At 50.4% G+C, this 17751-nt stretch overlaps 3 protein-coding genes and 2 non-coding genes across 7 annotated transcripts; 1 reads left to right on the top strand and 4 right to left on the bottom strand.

Annotated features, from left to right (window-relative positions):
• Positions 1–4: 4 nt before the first annotated feature.
• SRR (serine racemase) lies at positions 5–2394 on the top strand. Of its 3 annotated transcripts, none has more exons than XM_052689212.1 (7): positions 5–187; positions 264–399; positions 602–705; positions 786–905; positions 971–1045; positions 1201–1410; positions 1692–2394. In XM_052689212.1, the coding sequence occupies exons 1-7, from the start codon at positions 29–31 to the stop codon at positions 1887–1889; spliced, it is 1002 nt and encodes a 333-aa protein (XP_052545172.1). In that variant the 5' UTR covers positions 5–28; the 3' UTR covers positions 1890–2394. The 3 variants fall into 3 exon arrangements, with proteins under 3 accessions (XP_052545172.1, XP_052545171.1, XP_052545170.1); XM_052689211.1 differs by having other exon boundaries at positions 11–187; positions 569–705; positions 786–893; XM_052689210.1 differs by having other exon boundaries at positions 12–187; positions 569–705.
• Positions 2338–8420, bottom strand: TSR1 (TSR1 ribosome maturation factor). Its single transcript, XM_052689200.1, has 15 exons — positions 8284–8420; positions 8102–8205; positions 7677–7893; positions 7471–7605; positions 6524–6951; positions 6045–6204; positions 5551–5717; positions 5075–5277; positions 4608–4770; positions 4407–4517; positions 3942–4074; positions 3407–3523; positions 2975–3115; positions 2789–2863; positions 2338–2693 (listed from the first exon to the last, which is right to left on the bottom strand). The coding sequence occupies exons 1-15, from the start codon at positions 8381–8383 to the stop codon at positions 2515–2517; spliced, it is 2433 nt and encodes an 810-aa protein (XP_052545160.1). The 5' UTR covers positions 8384–8420; the 3' UTR covers positions 2338–2514.
• LOC128083761 (small nucleolar RNA SNORD91 family) lies at positions 3786–3878 on the bottom strand. Its single transcript, XR_008208178.1, has one exon. It is a non-coding gene; the product is annotated as a small nucleolar RNA SNORD91 family (small nucleolar RNA).
• Positions 4913–5005, bottom strand: LOC128083762 (small nucleolar RNA SNORD91 family). The gene has a single exon (XR_008208179.1). It is a non-coding gene; the product is annotated as a small nucleolar RNA SNORD91 family (small nucleolar RNA).
• Positions 8421–8578: 158 nt separating the features above from the next.
• POLDIP2 (DNA polymerase delta interacting protein 2) lies at positions 8579–17746 on the bottom strand. Its single transcript, XM_052689209.1, has 11 exons — positions 17536–17746; positions 16815–16896; positions 16105–16202; positions 15601–15697; positions 15119–15194; positions 14417–14524; positions 14110–14246; positions 13098–13124; positions 12786–12911; positions 12295–12374; positions 8579–10897 (listed from the first exon to the last, which is right to left on the bottom strand). Exons 1-11 carry the CDS (start codon positions 17709–17711, stop codon positions 10783–10785), a joined length of 1122 nt encoding a protein of 373 aa, XP_052545169.1. The 5' UTR covers positions 17712–17746; the 3' UTR covers positions 8579–10782.
• Between the last annotated feature and the right edge of the window lie 5 nt (positions 17747–17751).

Raw genomic sequence — 17751 nt, 5'->3', positions numbered from 1 at the left:
GCACAGCGCGATCGAGAGCGGCGCGGCCATGGGTTCGGTGCGGGCGGCCGACGTGGAGTCGGCGATGGAGCGGCTGCGGGGCCGCGTGCGGCGCACGCCCGTGCTGACTTGCGGGTCCCTGCAGCGGTTGGCCGGCCGCAAGCTGCTCTTCAAGTGCGAGCTTTTCCAGCGCACCGGCTCCTTTAAGGTGTGACGGGACGGTGCCGTGCCGGGGCGCCGGGGGAGGGGAGCGGATCGGATCCCAGCAGCGCGTCTCGTTGCAGATCCGCGGGGCGCTGAACGCGGTCAGGATCCTCGTGGAGGAGGCGGAGAAGGCAGGGCGGGAGCGGCCCCGCGCCGTAGTGACACACAGCAGCGGGAACCACGGGCAGGCGCTCGCCCGTGCGGCCCGGGATGAAGGTAACGCGTGGGGGAAAAGGTCAACGCGCAGAGCGTGATAGGCGGCGTATCCCTGTGCGGCAGACAGCAGCACACCTCAGCTCCGCTCCACTAACAGCCCCAGCCCTGCGGAGCAGCAGGAGGGCTCTCCCTTCTCCGGACACGGCCCAGCTCCATTCCCCTTTTGCAGCATGCAAATTCCCTCCCGCAACTGTCCCAACAGGCATTCCTGCCTACATCGTGGTGCCCCGCACAGCCCCGCACTGTAAGCAAGCTGCCATCCGTGCCTATGGGGCCACGCTGGTGCCGTGTGAGCCCAGTGATAAGGTAAGGAAGGAGTTAGGGGGGAAGCAACTGAGGACACGGTTTCCCGTCCTGCTGGGCCAACTGCTGTGCTTTGCCTTTAGTCCAGAGCAGAGACAGCTGCACGCGTGGTCCAAGAGACAGGAGGAGTCATGGTGCACCCCAACCAGGAGCCAGCCGTGATTGCAGGGCAGGGAACTATTGCCCTGGAAGTGCTGGAGCAGGTGAGGGGATGGAGCACGAGGGTACAGAGCTGCTATAGAAATGCTCACGTTTCTTTTCTATGCAGGCACCAGAGGTGAATGCACTGGTGGTTCCTGTTGGGGGCGGAGGAATGATTGCAGGAATAGCAGTGGCCATCAAGGTAAGTAACAGCACAGCTTAGAGATGATGGTTGTATCCCACCTTTGTCAGGGCAGCTTGTCTCTAAGAACAGAAATCCGGCTTGCCTGGGGGTAGTGCACCACAGCCCCCTGCAAGCACAGCAACACAGCACAGGGACTCTCCTGCTCTCTGCAGGCGTTGAGACCAGATGTGAAAGTGTTTGCTGCTGAACCCCGCAATGCAGATGACTGCTACCAGTCCAAGCTGAGAGGGGAACTGACCCCCAACCGCCACAACCCAGTCACCATTGCTGATGCAGTTAAAACCAGTATTGGAGAAAACACATGGCCCATCATTAGGGATTTGGTCGACGATGTTCTGACCGTCTCAGAGGAAGAAATCAAGGTAAGCACTCTCTGCCTCCCCTCCCAGTAGCTGCCAGCAGGCAGCTGGCTCCATCCAAGCTCTGCTCCTCTGTTCTCATCCCTGCACTCTCTCAGGGCAAACCCTACGCACCACAGCAGCTGTGCAAACACCAACACTCTTTCCAGCTGGAAAGAGCTGGTGGAAACTCTGCTCTCCCTCCCCAAAGTGCTGCAGAGCCAGATGCACATGCAGTGCCCCCCATAGCCCTAGAGGAGCACGTACTTGCTGCTGGGATGACAGCTGCTGTTCTGTCCCAACAGCGAGCCACACGGCTGGTGTGGGAAAGGATGAAGCTGCTGATTGAGCCAACAGCGGGTGTGGGAGTTGCAGCCGTGCTCTCAGAGCAGTTCCAGGCAGTCCCCCGGGAGGTGGAGAATGTTTGCATCGTGCTGTGTGGAGGAAACGTGGACCTGAGCTCCCTGACCTGGCTCACAGACCTCCCTGGGGATGGAGACTGAGAACAGAGCAGCGTATCCAGTGGCAGGAACCTGGCTTTGAATTTGTACGATACTAAAAACCAGATGAACAAAGCCAGAGGTTTGAAAGCTTCTGTGAAGGGGTAAGGAAAGATGGAAGTGCTCTCTGCAGCCCAGAATCACTTGGTTACAAAGCAAAAGGTGACTTCAGGGAGCCTGAAAGCAAAGCACTGCTGCTTCCCAGCCATCCTGCTCTGGAACAGACCTTGAAGCAGACTGCACCCAGCCACTGCTGTTTCACCTTTCTCTGTCATCAGCAACCTCCAACAAACTCCTGTCTGATACTGCAAAATCCTCTCACCCACTGCTGTGGCAGAGCAAGAAGACATAAGTCCCAGCAAGCCATAGGGCTCACAGAACAGCAGAGTGCTCACAGATTCCCATTTGGCCTCTACAGCTGGCCGCCAGCGCCAAGACTTAGAGACTGAAATATTTTTTGAAAAACATTTCCATTAAAATAAATAACTACAGTCTATCCTAAGCACCAGCTGTTGAGACAGCTGCCTCAGTACAAACCCTGGGCACTGGTATGTCCAGGACATCGGTGTGCTTAGGCTGAGAAAGCAGCCGGAGAGGCACAAACTGCATTAGCACTGTGCCTGGAGGCTTATTCCATTTCCACCTCTTGCCCTGGCAGTGCACTCTCACTCCTCACCCACGGCACAGGCTCTGGGACATAGGGGTCATAAGTCCATTTAGGATAAACACGCTTGTAGAGGTTCAGCAGCACGGTGTCCTGGGACTTCAGCTGTCCATCAAAGTGGCACTTCATGTGACCATGGGTCCCTAGGCAGAGAGCAGAAGAGGCCATTAGCTGTCACTCCTGCCCAGGAAAACCACGTCCTGTTCATCATAAGAGACAAACACAGAACCAAACCTACCTAATGGCTCTTTTATATGCCCTCTACGACCCCATTTTGTCCTTAGCTCCACTGGTTTAAACCACATCACGTCCTCTAGAGAGCAAAAGACAAATGGCACATAAGCAACAGGCTTTGCCACAGAAACACAAGGCACAGTTGTTCTGCTTCCACATCCCCTCTTCCCACTGCATACACAGGCCATACCTCTGTTAAAGAACATGTACCGCACCACAGCCGCCTTGGTGAAGATCTTGAAAGGATGACCACTGAGCACGAGCCGCTTGATGATGATTCTGTCCGGGTCCACAGCCAGCAGAGAACCCGTGGCAATGAGGTCGTGCATTCCTGCAAGACAGATTAATTAACACACCAGGGTAGCGCGACCAAATGCAACTCTATTACCACCTCCCTCACCACAACCCCCTTCACCACATGGGTCAAGGCCCAGAGCAGCCCCCCAGCAGGAAGAAAGGTGCCGGTGGTAACAGAGAAGGAAAGCAGTTAATTTTCTCAGACAGCATGTATTTCTCTTTTTTTCAAGTCACACTGTACGAATAGATGCACTCTTGGTTAAAGTATAAGAAAAGCCTGCTAACGTATATTTCTTAACACACTCTCAGCACTAATCCGACTTACCGTTACTTCTCTGTTTAAAAACAAGCACTGAGACAGGTGGGAAAGTGATGGGAGCGTAAACAGTCACCACCAGGGCAGAATCCGGGCGCAGGAAACGCTCCAGCTTGTGCTTATCAGCTAGGATAGAACAGCAGTGACCAAGTTCAGTCCAACAAAAGTCCTCAGAGCTCTGAGAAACCCCACTGAACTCCTTTCCTAGCAAAGGGGCTCTGTGTTGAAAGATAGCAGGCTACACGCAGCACTTCCCTGCTGGCACAGAGTGTCTGGGAATGAACATGATCATCTGAGCTGCCAGCTTGCTGCATGGAACTTGCCATTGCCTTGCCAGAACCAGAACACCATGCTGCCCAAGCCCTCCTGCTCCCCACTGTTTAGTGCCTCTCCTGGAAGCCTCAGTGCCCTGGTGCGTGTCTTCAGAAGAATCCTTCAGCCAGGTTCAGACATTGTGGCTAAGACATCACAGGCTTCCTGCCCTGGAAACCCTGGCCCCACTTCCTGCCATACCTGTTCTCTTCCCACCAGTCCCCTCACAAACCTGACGTGTGCTGGGAGAACAAAGGGGAAGCTCGGAAGCGCCTGAACCCGCAGTGGAAGATCAGCTCCTCCTTTGCCCTCACTGGATCACTGTTGCTTGGATGCCGCCGCACCAGGAAATTCAACACAGACATCTGCAGGATGGACACTGCTGTGAGATGCTGACAGCAGGGCTGGCAAATAACATCAAGAGCAGAAAGCAAACATTGCAACAGGGACAAATTCCCTTCACTGCGGTTTCCCAAATGACTGCTGGTCATCAGTGCAAACCAGCCAGATGCTCCAGTCTGAAAACCTCTGGAAGCTTCAGGCTGCTCTGACCACAGGAAGATCTGGTTTCAAAGTGCAAGCAGTGCATGGAAATCTTAGCCCAAACCTTCTGCAGCCAAAACCTCTCCAACCCATCAGGGGAATCACATGAAGAGCTGCACACACACAAGGAATCAACAGAGCCCAACTTAGTCACCTTCTGTTCATGGGGAAGCAGCGAGAACAGGACTAGTGGCTTCCCTTCTTTGAAGCTCTCCATCACTGACACGGGGACGTTGCAGACATGCAGTGTAACATACCAGCCAACCTGCCAACACAGCATCAGTTGTGAATACTTCTTGCCGTAGGAAAAAAAGTGTCAGGACAGGGAACCAAGAACAGCATCCAGTGGAGTTACCGAAGCTCCTTCAGTCTCCTCTTTCTCTATTTGGCGGAAGAGGTGCTTTCTGGTTCGGGAGAAGTCTTGGAACTGGTAAATCCTTGCATAGTCCCTTGGGAGATTCTCTTTAGGGTCCCATGGAGAAGTCCTGAAGCTCTTGAGCCCCCGGTACTTCTGGAACCTTAAGGACAGACAACAGGAAAGACAAACTGATTCACAAACGCACAAGGACTAACGCTAGGACTCCGCCTTGCTCCTCTCTCTCCCAGCTCAGGACATGTTCTTTCTGCCCCACGGAGTGGCACAATGCCTCAGCCAGTATCTCCCCTGGAAGCCTCAGAGCCTAAGGGTTCATCTTCAGAAGAGTCCTTCAGCCAGGTTCAGACATCACAGCTAGGACATCACAGGCTTCCTGCCCTACCTCAACAAAGCAGAGAGAAGAACCCCTTCCAGCTCCTCTCCCATCACCGCATGTAGTTTCTTACCGGACTCTGGCAGGCACATCACGTGGTGTGTCCACCTCATCTGGAAACATCTCATCCATTCTCTCCTGTTTGTATTTCTCCAGCATCTGTTCATCTTCCTCTGCCTTCTCATCATACTGGTCATCCCGCATGCACTCAGACATGGTCACGGTCTCACATTCCTCCTCTGCAAGCTCTTCTTCCTCCCCACTGCTTCCTCCCTCCTGACACACAGGAGTACAGGCACTCTGTTATGTCTCTGCAGCAAATCCCATATGTATTTGCAGTGTGATTCATAGCTACAACACAGTCCCCCATTTTGGTATCTAGCAGAGCAGAAGTAGCAGGATAGATGTGAAAGGCTTAACAGTGGAAATCCAAGCAAGTCTTATCTCAGTGTTGTATTCCTACATAGGGAAAGCTACGAGGACAGGACCAAGCTAGGCTATACAACAGTGTCCAGAAGATCAACTGCAGTATCAGCTCTTAGGAGTTACCTGGGAAACTGCCTCTTCCATCATATCATCACCAAAATCATCTTCTTCTTCATCATCTTCTTCTTCCTCCTCACTGCCTTCTTCTCCATCATCAACAATCCACGCTGCCTGGTACTTGGATGTACCTTTGGGGACCTTCACCACCCTTTTGTTCTCCTTCTGAGATGCTGTGGGAATTCCACCAATGGTTAATACAGGAACAAATCTTTTGCTCAGCAGCATTTACACCAGAAGAACCAAGCCCACCTCTAGAGCCCAGAATCACTATTTCCCAGAACAGAATTTGTCAAAGCCTAGAAAAGGCAGCTAAAATGTAACCCTGTTGTCAGGCAAACCAGCCAGCCCTGCTGTCAGGTGAGGGTAACCAGGAACAGAAGTCACAAAAAATCCCTTGTTTCTCCACATCCACCTTCAGCTATCCCACCAGCAGGTGGCTTCTGACAGCCTTTCTAACAGGGACAAGGAAGAGGTACAGAAATACTGCTGCTATTCACCCTCTGCATCTTGCAGTTCTTCTTCAGTTGGCCACGTCTGCTCCCCTTCCATAGGATCAGGAACCACTTCCGACTGTAAAGACTCCTGTTTGCTTGTATCTGCCTTCATCAGGATTTTAACATCTTCTTCCATCTCATCAGTACCATTTGCAGGGTCTTCCTGAAGAGCAAAAGCAGAGTCCGCAGCTGTAAAGCGATCCATCTGAAACTAATAACCAGTTTAAAGCCAAGGACAACTCCTCCCACAGCCCTTGCTACCAGAAAATATCCAAGAAACAGCACAAACTCCCTCCAGTGTCAACGTCAGTTATGTTGTAAGGGAGCCACAGCTCACTGGCAGAACACGAACCTATTGCCTCTTCTGATAAAACTCCCTTTTTCCCCCCCCCCTTTACCACCCATAACCAAACGTACTTTCTGAATGAAAGTTTAGAAACACTGTTTTAACGGGCACAGCAAAGCCATGATCTCCCACAAACCTGCATATCCATGTCCTGACTCTTCTTCTGTCCTTTAACCGCTCTGGGATTCAAAGAGAGGGGGTCAGGGGGGGCATCCACCTGGCTCATCTGGAAGTCTCCATGCCCCACAATATGCACCAAGCTGTTCACATTGAGGGTCCGTCCTCGGACAAAACCAGACACCTTCAAGGTCCCAGTCTGGTCACACTCCTGACTGGGCACAAACTCAGCAGCATAGGCGAGCAGGTGAGCCCGCCTGTCCCGAAAAGCGAGATGCCGCTGCTTCTGGGTAGCAAGGTGCCTCAGCAGCACTGAGGACTCCTGCTCTGTGTTTAGGGGAAAGAGCTTGACCTCTGGAAACCACTTCTCAACAGCTTTGGTGAGTTTCTTCTTGGCATCTATCCGCTTCTTTGGTGGCACATCAGTGCCCCCTGGGACAGCAAGAACTACAAAGGACGTAGAACAGAGTTCCCCATCAGAGCACAAACCTCCTTATACCCCTTTCACAAAGCATTAATGCTAACTTCAATGCCTGCAGCTCAAATAACCAAAAAACCATCTGACAACACAAGTTTCAAAGGTGGTTTCACCCATTAAAAAAAAAAAAAAAAAAGATTTTCTGTCTTCAGATAAAAGATTTTAAGACTAAATTGACTATGGAAATAAGGGTCTGGGAATTTAACTCAGCAAGAAACCAACTCACTCCTTTTGCTCTGCACAACTGGAGAGCCATTGCAATACTAATAACCACCATACATCTGAGACTTAAACCCAGAGCTCCAGCATTGCCCTACCAGGAGAGTAAGACAGTAAGACAGCATTTACCTGACCTGCTCTCAGAAACAGAACAGCCAGAAGGCTTGTGATTACTTATACAGAGCTTCTTCTTATTGCAACAGTAAGCCCCCCCCTCAGTCACCCCACTCGCCCTGTACCCCAGTAGAAGCTCTGAATTTTCATCTCACCATAACTAGGCAGCCCCTGGGCAAAAAGGCAAGAAAGACAGTGCTCCCCTGTGCTGTCCCAGCCGTCCACAGGATCCAAGACAAAAAGGAGGGAGTCAGCAACTTTCGCTAGGTCCATGACAGCATGCAGATCCCCTGAATACAAGACACCTCAATTACTGGGGCTGCTGGGAGTACAGAACTGAGACCCACACGAACTTCCTCACCTGCCTGCGCTGTCACAAACCGCCAGCGCTGCTTGAGCCGGGGACAAAGGATGGCAAAGCTGCCGGCTTTTCCCTCATCCAAGTGGACAACGACCGAATCTTGGCTCTGCAGCAGGCGGAGGGCATCGTGCGCTGCAGCCCTGGCGTGCAGCGGCACCACGACCACGAGATGTGGGGGCCCATCCCTGCTGCCCAAGCTCCGCTTTTCTGCTAGCACCTATGGGCAAAGATCCATGGCGTGAAAACCATCCCAGATCCAGCTCCTATCTCACACCCCTGATCGAGACTGCAGCTCCACAGCCTGGTCCTATAACGCTTGCTTAGCGAGCTCCTAGACGCAAAGCAGCCCGGTCCAACAAAGCTACCCCCACACCCCATCCCACCAGCCGTTCCTCACGCCGGGCCCAAAACCCCCGAGCCCTCACCGCCTCCTTGCGCTGTTTGCGGAGCTGCAGCGCCTGGTGCCGTCGATCCACCCTGTTCAGATCTCGGCGCCGACGGTGCGGCAGCGCCTTGACGGAGACTCGGCCTGTGGAGAGAGAGCGGTCAGGCGGCGATAAGGCTAAAGGGAACGCGGTGGGGAGCCCCACGGATCGCCCCGCCTCACCCCCAGCTCGGCGCTGTGCCGTCCCGCGGTGCTTCCCGCCCTTGTGCGCCTTATTCTGCTGCTTCAGGGGCCCGGCCCGGTGCGCGCCGCTCGCCACCATGCTGCCTCCACGCCGCCACCACCACTTCCGGTCATGCGTTTTGCGTCACTTCCGGCGACGTGAGGGAGCGGAGTAGGCGGCAAAGCGCAGATCGCATTCAAGATGGCGCCGGGGCGGCGGCATGATGGCCGTGCAGCATGGCGGAGTATTTATGGGGCTGCACGCGGGGGAAATGACAGGCAGGACGCCCAGCCGTTCCTTCAGCGCTTTATTGAGGAGTTCTTTATACAGATATTTACAGAGGAGAGAAAAGCCCCTTTCAGGAGAGCCGCTGGGTGTGGGAAGGGGGACTGAGGAAGAGCCCCAAAGCCAGGCCTGGGGCTGGTCCTGTCCTGCTCCACACACAGATCAGGCAGCAGCGTTCCGTGCTCCCCATCCCAGCCCTGTGTGCTGTGGCAGCACTGCACGCTGACTGGCGCAGCAAGGTTCTGTCGTACCCCCAGGCCCACACCATCTGTCAGAAGCACAACTGCCCTTGCTATTGGAAGCATTAGGCCCACACCACCCTCAGAACGCAAGCAGGTGAGCTGGTAAGGTTAAATATTTACAATAGTGTTGCAATTGCCAGGAAAGATGAAGTCAGTAACTCAAGAGAAGCAGAGCGGCTGCTTCTCTGTTCTCCACTGAACAACTGCAAAGGAGGAAAAAAGAAAACAGAGCCAGGAACCCCCCCCCCAGCACCATGTTATTCCCTTCTTTTCTCCTGCAAAGAAAGCAGCACAACAGTGGTGCATGAGGGAGGGTCAACTGAGAGCTGCTCTTTACCAATCCTTACCTACTCCTAAAACAAGCAGTCCAAATCTTGTAACTAAAAGCAATGTAGATCACGTCCTACCTGACAGGAAAGAAGTCACAAAATTAAGAGACCAGTGACAAATAAACACCGTTTAAGCATTAGTAATTAATTCTCCCTATATGGGTGTTCATTAGCTGCTGGGCAGCACACAGTCTCTCCTACTGTCTGACCACGTGGCACTGCCAGATAGAGCCAAACATGGAGGGAAGAGGACATGAGGTAACTGGGATACTTCTGGAGCAGCAAAAAACAGGCCCATATGTTATTTATCCCTTGCCATTTATGCAAAACCAGGGGAAGGAACACGGTTTGAAACTTTTTCCACCTAGGTTTTCTATCACAAGGCAACTTCTGCCCCCACAAGTCACCCAGGGCCAGGCCTAGGACATCCAGGGGCAGCAGAAGAGGCCGATATCTGATCTCTGCAATCCTTGGAGCTGGTGACAGCAGTTCAGGCTAGTGAAGAATATTAACACCTGATGTGCACTGTAGACCAGGCCCTGCACAGGTAAAAGCAAAATTCCCACAAACCCTCGCACTGTAAGCTTACAGGTATTTCACCAACCTGTGCCTGCACTTTGGCAGGGCCCCCTGTGCAGACTACTAAAAAAAATATAATAACAATAATAATAACAATCACACCATACTGAAATGAGCAAGCAGGAGCAAAAGCCAAGCACTACCTCATTGCGGGTGACTGCTTTCTGGGTAAAAGTATTCCTCTCAGAGCAAAAACTGCCAAGAAAACACAAAACTACATCATGTATTGCTAGAGGTAGGTAAGCCCTCGGGACACGGGGGGCTGCTGTTCATGTGCCTTTCAGCTCCCCTGGACTATTGCATCATGCAGCCCAGTGCTGCATGCTCAAAAGGCACCGTGTCTGCCTGCTCAGCACTACCTGCCAACACACCTTTCCCTCTCTATACTCTCTTCTCCAACAAAACAGGCTTTGCATCACCTCCCCAGCTCATAGCTCAGGCAAGCTGCAAAGCAAGGAGCATAGCTTACAAGGCTGCTCTGCCACACACTGGCTAAAGCCCAGAAAGCAGCAGCATTGCAAGAAGGCTGCGCCTCGTCAAGAAGTACAGCAGTTCATTTCTTCTCCCTAAGACATCCTCCTCGCTGCCTTCTGAAGCAGCAAGAAGTTTGGGCTGACTGCTTTGCACAAGGGTGAAGAGGAGCAAGAAGCCAGGGCAAGCTGGAGGCAACTTCTAGGCCTTAGTTTATAAAGGAAGACTGGTTGCAACTGGAAAGGCCAGTTTATTAGAGAAACCTCACATTGCAGAGAATTCACAACACATTGGAAAGGGGCCAGGCCTGCTGAGGGGGCCAGTCTTCTGCAGCCACACAGATCTACATTGCCCAGGTCCAACCCCAGCAGGTGCCACAAAGGGAAGGGTTAATTGTAGCACAGCTTATGTTTACAAGCAGCCTGAGACAGCCAGTACTAAAGTTGAAAAAAGAGCCTCCTCGTTAGACAATGGTTAAAAGTGAAATGTTTAAAATGTTTAAAAGCTCCATTCTCCTGGCTGCAGCATGAGGGGGGGAGGTAAAGATCTACAACACACACAGTTCTCTGTGGGTCTCAGCACTCAATCTGCTCTACCAGTGCAGGCCGGAGGGGGGGGTCTTCTCATCTTTGTTGCTTTCCAGAGAAAAGGGTGGGATTCGGACATCAAAGTGGGAGCCATCAGGCCTCTCAAATCGAAAAGTACCCCTGCAAAATAATGGTAGAGATCTCGCTGAGGCCAGGGAGAGACACAGCTAGGAATCATCACTAGGCGCTAAGGAACATCTCTTCCATATCCTGCTGAGGGACTGGGGCTGGTTCAGCATCTGTTTGCCAGGATGACTCATTTATTGGAAGACTCCTGGGCAGCTTACATCACATCTCTAATACACATTTCCTGAATAAAGATGTCATGATTGGAGCCTCCTGGAGGTAAATGCACTCCAAGCATCTGCAGCAGTGTTTATCTCACACCCACCCCAGAGGAGATGGAACCATCCGAACTATTTTTACAAAATGATTGCAAGTAAACTCAGATTTGCATTTCTTGGCAGAAGCTCCAGTAGTTGTCTGTGTTAATATGAAATCCCATTACAGAAGCAATTGCAAATTTTGTCTACTTTGCCCTTCAGAAAGGGTGTGGAGGAACTGAATCTACCTGTTCTTGAACACAAAAAGAATTTGCCACGGCCCTGTTATTCTCACTGCCCTGAACTTCAGAACCTTTGCCTTCTTTTCAGGATGCACGAAAGAGGGGAAAATAAACAACACTACGACTGTTTTTATTCCTCAGGGCATACATTCAGGCAATTAAATTGCATAATGTCAAACTAGGGTATAGCCTATAGGTAAAGAGCTGCTCTTGAGCTTTTCCCAACTCAAAGGCATTTTCAAAACAGCTTAACATCTGAAACAGATTTACTCAAAAAGCACAAGCCAGAGACCTGTCACACAGCAGGCAAGAGGTGGCTGCACATTTATTGTCCAGAGACAACACTAGATGTGCTAACCTAGTTGAAATGCAAAACAAAAGGAAACTGCTTTAACCATGCAATAGAGCAGAATAACTCGGGCTGAGCGCTTCCCCACCTGCCCTTACAGAAGAGAGAACCTGGATGCCAGTTAAACTGAAGGTCTTAGCTGGCCTAAACTGAGAGTAACCCCATGTGCCAATTGTGTGTGAACACAAAAGTGCACTGCAAGAGCAGAATCCAAGCCTAGTGAAAGAGCAGCCCCCCCCAAAGAGGGAGCACCACCACACAGCACCTCTGCTGCCCAGAGAATGCCAGCACGGAGCCTCGTGCCAAGGACTGAAAGGGAAACTGAGTAAAGCAGTACTGCTTCATGTCTTTTCAAATCCAGTTCAGCAAAGATCAGAGAAGGAGGATAATTAGCCTAGAGCCTTCTTAGTGCAGGAAATCAGCAGATCTTCTTACCCCTAACTGGGATTACCACTATGAAGAAGCTTACACAAAGACCCACTCTAACTACCAAATCCCATCCAGTTCACTTCAAGCCACAACTTCAGACTGCAAACTGCGTCCCAGTCGAGCGCTGTGGGATCCTACATCTAAACCACTACTGCAGTAATAAGTGTTTCTTACCACATGTGACCACTGGATGCCTGCAGGGAGACGTGACTGCTGTACTGAAATGCTGGCTGTTCTTTGGATAACACCGGCTCCTGAGAAAACAAGAGACCACTCTGCATCAGCAAAGCATCTTATGATTCCTCCACAGACAGGTGTCAACAGGAAATTTACACACCAAGAAGAAAACCAGGGATGCATACACAACCTTCAGAAATGTTATTTGGCACCAGTTCCTTTTTTCTGTTTCTTAACGCCTCGGCATCTCTCCCAACTCCATGGAAAACAAAACACCCAGAGAGTAACACCAGACTCATGTATTCGTCCAGTTTTCCCAGTGTCAGTAATTTAGGAACATTCTTTGTGAAGTTCCAGTTCACGTATACAAGCATCACATAAAAAGCTTCTGTTTCGGGGTTTTTTTCCTTCCATTCCTGTTTTCTATTCTACTTCTATTGCCCACTAAGCAATTCACTGGCAAATCAATCCAGCTGCACAATACCTACCCTTCCAACAACACCACGGCCTCGGACTGTTTCCAGGGTGCCAGATAAGCTGAATATCCTCCAGTGCCTTTCTCGGAGCTGTACCACTTCACTGTCAAGGTTCTCCAAGCGAATACAGTAACGCCACTGGACAGAAGAAAAACTGTCATCAAGAACCAGAATCAGCTGCAAATAATTGATAACCCATAGCCAGTACTGGGAAACAGCTGCCAGGCAAGGGCTACGTCTCCCTCAGAGTTTATCACACAGCAATGATGCCACAGCAAATAAACTCCTTCCCTTTAGCTGCTCCGCAAAACAAAAGGCACTTACCCAGTAGACATGGGAATTCTGGGCTTCCTGTCAAGAGAAACAAAAGACTTTAGCAGCTGCCCTTCAATGCTCAGTGCCAAAACCTCTTCGGCTGTCAGCACAGCACAAGCACAGGAGTTCTCTCTCCATGCCAGCGTGATGCAGACAACTCACGTGAGCACAGACAGCTGCTCTCCAAAGCAGTCCAGCAGTTGCTGCCTGGCACTGGCTCTGCTCTAAACACAGTCATGAGGTGGGAGATTTGCAGATCTCATGACTACAGAGGAGAGTGGATCTCCTTGTTAATTACACACCCTTCACAGATCCACAAACACCCATTTCCTTGCCTTCAGGCACCTGTTTTTCTGACAAGGTTAAGGCAAAAGTCAGCTGGACCCCATGGAAGCTGCAATTTCAAACCAGAACATTCACCCATCACAGCACAGCTGTACTCCTCCAGACTCAGAAACCAAACTGCTGCTGTAATTCCTGGCTCTCCCACTTAGAAGCCCATTACAGCCTTATTGTCTCGAATGGTCCACGTCAAGATGCTACACTATGAAGAGTGAATGGTTGCGTATTAAATCCAGAGGGTTCTAACCTCCATTTGAGATAGGATTCAGAGGTCAACACCCACAGCACCTCACTGCTGGGCAGGATAACAGGCTCGTGGCACCAAAGATGTCTGCTGGAGTAATATTACACACATATCTGGTACAGTAAAGGACAAATTTATAAGCATTCCTAAATATCTTCCTGTCAGTGTTTAGCAGGAAAGTCCAGGGTATTTCCTACCCAACAAATAACAAGAGAAATCCAAGCACAGGACTTATTCCCCACGGAGTTATGACAAAGCAGTTTCATGCTCATACATAAGCTGGACAATGAAATTGCAAATGGGTTCAAAAAGTGATTTCTCCAGTAAGCAAAAAATACTTTCAGTCAGTAAACAGGCCTTAGAACAAAAAAAAAAACACCCTAAAACATACCAGTTAAACAGATCACAGAACAGCAAGATGTAACACAGACCTACCCTCATGCCCATATAGAAAGGGATGACTGTGACTCGAATGTTCTCTGTGGTTTCCCGGTGCACATCAGAGAGCTCTAACCAGGGGTGGTTCTTTTCCTGCCATGCACAAAGTGTATCCCGTGCTACAAAAGGTGGAACTGCAAGCAGGGAAGGAGCACTTAAGTATACTGTAACAACACAGTCACAAAAATAACTTAAAAGAAGGTTTAGCGTAACAAAAATCCACAGCAGACCATAAGTTTTATACTGTGTCCAAGATGATGGATGGATTTTAGATATGGTACAGCACCATGAGGCCAAAAATTACCTTTTGTTTGGTCATACATGAGAAATCTCTCAAAGAGCTCATGCTGGATGGGCACTTGATCAGTGGAGCTGTAGGGAAGGATATCTTCATGGCTTACATAGTCTAAACCTGAAAAAGAAACCCCCAAAGCCATGGAACATCTCCAGCAGAGCTGCTCACAAGTCCCCTGACAGTGAAACAGATTACACTTGCAAGAAGAAAAGGATTTGGCAGCAGAAACCAGTGCCAAAACTATAATTGCAAGCACGATGGGAGGAAATTGGCTACCAATAACCTTGGCTGTGAGATTTCTCCACAGGGTGAATTCCAGATAGGGGCTGCAAAGTGACTGTACAGCCACAAAAGGCGTTTGGACAGGAAACACATAGGACAAAAAGAGAGCTAGTGGTCCTGGGAGTAAAGCATGAATGAATAAAGAACGGCCTGTATGCAACAGAGCATGCATATGGCATCTATGTGTCAGCAGCTGAGCAGCCATGCCTTTATCACAGTCTGACAAACTTCTACCTATGCAAAAGGGCTCCACGTATTTTAGTCACTCTGTGGTTTCTAACAGGGCCCCACACCACAAGCAGTTCTACTACAGCAATGTCCTACATGCAGTGCTGCTGCAGTGGCAGCAGCTGGCTCTGTGTGACTTTTCTTGAGCTCATTCCATGAGTAATCACATCTCCACAGCAGCCAGAAGTGCATTTCACTAACCTGGTATGGCATAGAGGGCTCTGCTGTCATCGTGATTTGCCAGGAACGTCACCGCTTCTGTCTGCGACCTCTGGGACTGAGAAAAGGAAGGTTTGTGTCTTTCAGTGCAGATTTTTGGGGGCCAGTTTCCAGTGACATTTCAGTTCACTGTTGTTCTTTCTGAAGTGCTTTACAATTGTTTCATTTGACCGATTCACCTCCTAATATTTCTAGACTAATTCTTCCCTCAATTCAAAAACATTCTCAGTGCTGCAACTCACAATTGCCTACACGTAACAAAATAGAAACACCAAAAGGATGAGGAAATAAGGTTAGAAAGGGGAAAAACAATCCAGAAAACCAGCACACGACATTCCAGGATACTTTCTTCAGGGCAGTTATGACTCGATGAACAGTAACTACATAGATTTATAGCCATTGGAAAGCATTCACACTGGAGAAGATACCTTAATTTCAATACCAGGATGATATTGGTTACTTACAATGTGTGGACAGTCCCGAGCATCTATTAGCACCTGATAGTAAGTATGTGTTTTGCCCTTGACCTCTTTGGAACCATGGCCTGCTACATTCTCGCTCCTAAATAGAAAAGCAGAACACTGAGCTCCAGTGTGTGCTCACCAACCCCTGCTTCACCTGCTGCTCACAAGGGGAAGGAGCTCACTTCAGGATGGCAGCAAACTGCTGTCACCAGGATCGAGCACATTCATAACAATAACTTCTTAAAATACATTTCACAGTCATTCAATTCCATTTCCAATTTCTCACTCACACACACACACACGCTCTCTTCCTTCGTCCTTCCATCATCCTGCCTCTAATTAACAGAAAATTACTGCAGTATCTTGTTTGAGCACATCTATTCCAGTTTACCCTCACATAAAACAGAACCATACTAATGTTCTCCTTAAAAAACTTCATTGCTTCAAGCACAAAACTTGCTAATAAGTGTCAATATAACTGCATAAACTAGAAAGAATTCTTACTTTTCTGTGACAGGAGAAGCAACATCTCGATCGTAGAGCCTAGCTTGCCAGGGAAACAGAACTATTCCTCGATAGCCAAACACACTGTGAAGAAATAGCTGAAAGGAACAAACAGTTGCATTTGAATACACAGCAAACTTCACTCTTAGATACAACAGAAAGCACAAACCCACGAGGCCTCTTTTGGAAAGTATCAAAAGAAAAAAATATCTGTTAACTAAAGTAGAATTTGTTACATGGCATACAGGACAATCACTACAGCAGAAACACAGAGGGAACATAATGTGAAACGAGTACAAGTTTGCCTTGCCTCTATCCCATAAAACAAATGGTTGAACCAGTAATAAAGTAGTGGATCAAAAGAAGTGCAGAAAGGAGAGAGGGATGGAAGACTGCTCAGAAACACAGAAATATGTGAGAGTCGTATGTGCAGAAATGAGAAGGTTAGCTATTCCTCAGATTCAGCAGTTCTCCCTTTTGCTGCTAAAGGGAGAAAACAAATTAAAACTGGAGAGCAAATACCACCGTATGAACAGACGTGGCATGTTGCAGATTCTTATCAACTTGCTACTGTCAGATGACTGACAAACTGCCAACGCAGCAGACACAAGAAACACCAAACTGTGACACTTCTGGCCTTCCACTGCTATGCCACAGCCTTCTGATGAGCAGAAGCTCTTTCCCACGCTCTGCTCCCCAGGACAGCTCACCTGACCCGTCTCGTATTTGCCATGCTGCTTTGGTGCCTCAAACACTCCCACTGTCTCCAGCACTTTGCCCTCCAGACGGTTCCTAGGAGCGGACAGAGGTTTTGCTGGCTGTGCAGGGCAGCACATGGGCCATGCTGGGCAACGTGCCCAGAGCTGGGAGCACTATGCATAGCACCAGAGCCCCCTCCCTGTACCTCACACGTTCCCATGAGCACCTACGCCCTCTGCCCCAGTGCCCCCCCTCCTCAGACCTCCCTCCCTCTTCCAGTCACCCCCAGTCTCCCAGTAATCCCTCTCCAAGCACTCCAACATCCTCCACCTGCCCCTGGGGTCCCTGACTCACCTGAATGCCCCTCCCTTAAACCCAAGCACAACCCAAACAACCCCACGCATCCCAAAAACATCTGATGCAACCCAAAACCCCTTCCAATACCCCGTCACCCACCTTAATACCCCCTCATTCACCCCCAACACTCCTCAAACGCACCAAAAAAACCTGACCCACCAACACCCCCTCACAAATCCAACCACAAAAATCCCCAAAATTCAACCACATCGACACCCCTCCACCCGCCCCAACAACTCCTCAACCACTCGAACACCCCCAGACCCACCTGAACACTCCCAGACCCCCCCATGCACACCAAAAGCACCTCACATGCCCCAATAACCTCCGACCCACCCCAACCCCGCCGTCACGCCCGCCCCTCACAGGCCTCACCGCGACGACAGGTGCCTCCGCGGCAGCAGCGAGAGGGCCGCGACGCTCCCCCCGCTCAGAGCTCGCGGCACGCGGGTCGGGAGCGGCTCCCACAGCGGTTCCCACAGCGGCAGCCCACGGGCACGGCACCGACCCAGCGCCGCCGCCAAGTACCGCCGTGCCGCGCCGCCCGACATCCCGCCGCCGGCCCACACTACAGCGCGGGCCCACTTCCGG

Source organism: Tympanuchus pallidicinctus, unplaced genomic scaffold (genome assembly GCF_026119805.1).
Source record: "Tympanuchus pallidicinctus isolate F22 unplaced genomic scaffold, pur_lepc_1.0 scaffold24, whole genome shotgun sequence".
Taxonomy (NCBI): domain Eukaryota; kingdom Metazoa; phylum Chordata; class Aves; order Galliformes; family Phasianidae; genus Tympanuchus; species Tympanuchus pallidicinctus.
The sequence above is the reverse complement of the archived record's forward strand: the minus strand, read 5'-3'. Positions and strand labels throughout refer to the sequence as shown.